The 2,938-nt window shown below is 36.2% G+C and overlaps 1 protein-coding gene across 1 annotated transcript in view; it reads right to left on the reverse strand.

Moving 5' to 3' along the window:
- Window positions 1-856: 856 nt before the first annotated feature.
- The window catches only part of LOC119838450, a 2,770-nt gene continuing 688 nt past the window's right edge, over window positions 857-2,938 (reverse strand). Inside the window, exons 2-3 of the mRNA XM_038364397.1 lie at window positions 1,771-1,782; window positions 857-983 (exon numbers count right to left, since the gene is read on the reverse strand). Coding sequence (XP_038220325.1) covers window positions 857-983; window positions 1,771-1,782 — 139 coding nt within the window. The remainder of the gene's footprint in view (window positions 984-1,770; window positions 1,783-2,938) is intronic.

A 2,938-nucleotide genomic window follows, 5' to 3' on the forward strand; every position in this document is an offset into this window, starting at 1 on the left:
TCTTTTGCGACGCGATAAGTATCTTCCACCAAAGCTGTTAATAACAACGCACGGCGTTTCACCCCGGCTTTGTCTGAATCATCATCAATATTGTTAGCTGTGCAATATTGTTTAAAACGACTTATGAATATACACCATTCTTGCGCGCGGTGGTCGAACATGAGATTGCTACAAAATGACGCATTTCCACTCAACGACATATTTCACGGTATTCTTTGTAGTTTTTCACGCGTGGATTACTATTTTCTCGTCGCCAATTATAGTGTTTGGGGCCAAACTGGTAACAAAACACGTGGCTTGATGCAATCACTTTTATTGTCCGTAGCAAACTGACAAGCATTGAAACATGATTTTAGTCCTACCCACATGTATACACTACACTGTGGCAATTTTTTTTATGTCATAGTCGGTAATGGAGCTGGTGGGTCGTCTGATGGTAAGCACCATATGAACATTTGGAGAGGCGTAAGGTCCATTGCAGTCTTCGCGCCTCTACAAATGGATTGCCGTCTTTAAATTAGGAAGGGATTAAAAATGAAAAAAAAGGTGTGTGTGCGATTCACGCACGATAGAAGTGAAACCTCAGTAAATCTACAAAAGAACGAGATGAATATATATAAAATATAAAATAGTATGTATGTATATTTCTGTCTCATTCTTTCCCGGCTTCATTTATACATTTATGTATTGGTGTCCCTTACCTGTCGTTTTTCCGTTGCATCAGGTTTGAAATCACAACGATTCTAAAGAAGTTTCACTTCAAAAAGGAAAGGACTGGGAAAGGTAAGGAAAATGAGGCCTCCGGCTCCCCCACTCACCGTACGAAACAAAATAGCATGTTTTATTTAAATAATAACTACTTACTCAGTACACTTAACACTTTGACTCTCTCTTCGAGACCTTCACCATTTTGTATAACAGCGAAATAATCGCCGAAGTCTTGCGGTTTCATCCCTTCCACCTCTATTTCTAGACTCTGTTTTCTATTTTATAAAAAGAAACATTATCTGTACTATTTCCACTATAATGATTTTATAAAGATGCTAGCTGCGCCCTGCGGTTTCACCCGCGTAAATCCGTATCCCGTAGGAATATCGGGATAAATAGTTGCCTATATGTTATCCCAGTTGTCCAGTTGTCTGCGTTACAAATTTCATTGCAATCGGTTCAGTAGCTTTTGCGTGAAAGAGCAACAAACACACACACATCCTTACAAACTTTATCTTTTATAATATTAATAGGTAATACAGGTTGCTTGAACGCCCTGATCTCGGGAACTTCTCGACCGATTTCAAAAGTTCTTTCACCGTGTGATCCCTGAATTTAGACATATATGTACTACCATAGTTACTAGTTAGTATTCTGTGGTACTACGGACGAAGCCGGAGCGAACATCTGGTATTAAATAGAATTAATTCAAAGGCACTTATAATAAAAGCCTACAGGCTTTTTAACAAGCAGTTTGTGTTTGAGTTTATATAACATGGAAATAATTGAACTAAACATATAGTTTGTGTTTGAGTTCATATAATATGGAAATAATTGAACTAATTTTTGAAAGGTATTTTTGTTATTTCTTTAAATATTTATTTCCTTGAGTTATGTGATCCTATTTTTATGATTCCTTTTATTTGTTAGCTGGTGTTGCCATGTGGTCCTAGTAAAATTTGGTCAAGATTTTGTTAAAAAATATATATAAAAACTCCGTACATAAAGAAAATAATTCAAATTGTAGAAAAACGCTACAAATCTTTATTCACAAATACTTACAATTTTCCTTCCCTGCAACATTTGGCTTCATTATAATATTGAATCATAACAAAGTATGCGCGCGGGGTCATACTGACAAAAGTATTCTATAACTACAAGAAGGCTACTGACAGTCAGCGCTGCGAATTAGGTGTACACACATGCTGAGTAGTTACCCTTTTTAGAACTACACTAAAAGTCTCGTTTCCCCTAGTGGGGTATGGGACAGATGATGTATATCTGTTTCACTAATCGATTATCATTACAGACAAGTAGGTGATCAGCCTTCTGTGTCCTGCCAAACCGAGACATTTATTTGTGTGTCGAACCGGGAATCGAACCCAGGACCCCTTGGTTTTACGCTCACGCGATAACCACTGCACCAAGAAGGCGGTCAATCAGAAGAACCACACTGATAAGTTACAAGTAATTCAGTCCAAGTGTTTATTATTCTATTCAAGTTTTGTATATTATTATTTATTTGTTTTGTAAAGATTTCACGAACCTCATTAAGTGGTGTTAAATAAACATTCTTTATTCTAGCTTATAATATACTCTAATATATAATTTTATTTTATTTGATAAACTGGTACATAAGCTACAGTTACTTGAAATAACATCATTCTCAATTCACTGGTTTTTACCTGAATGATCCATCTATCCTCATAAAATTTCACGTTTATATAGCACTAACCCAATTCCGGCCCGCGGCTTCATTCGCGTAGTCAAAGAAGAAATAGACAGTACAGTGTTTTACCCGCGTATATCCCGTTACTGTAAGATTCCTATCTTACATCCTTCTTTCTTCATTTAATATAATTAACTAGCTTTTACCGGCGGCTTCGCACATGTTAAATTCGGAGTAAAACCCTTCCCCCTTTTCCTCTATGTTATTATGTTATTATACATATTATACTTTCTCTTGAATCACTCTATCAATAAAAAAAATATCAAAATCTATTGCATCATTTTACAAATCTAAGCATACAGGCACACAGCCGGCGGAAAACGAGTTCGTTTTATACTAAGCGATATTACTGTCGCCATGGGCGTGTCCTGTAATTGAAAGTGACATGTATAAATAAATAAATAAAACCCAATAATTCCACTCACTTGTCTCTGTATTCCCTCATCATGTACCTAGAACTATCTAGGTTATATATATTCCCATCAGAGGCCCTTATGATGA

This window comes from Zerene cesonia, unplaced genomic scaffold (assembly GCF_012273895.1).
Source record: "Zerene cesonia ecotype Mississippi unplaced genomic scaffold, Zerene_cesonia_1.1 Zces_u003, whole genome shotgun sequence".
Taxonomy (NCBI): domain Eukaryota; kingdom Metazoa; phylum Arthropoda; class Insecta; order Lepidoptera; family Pieridae; genus Zerene; species Zerene cesonia.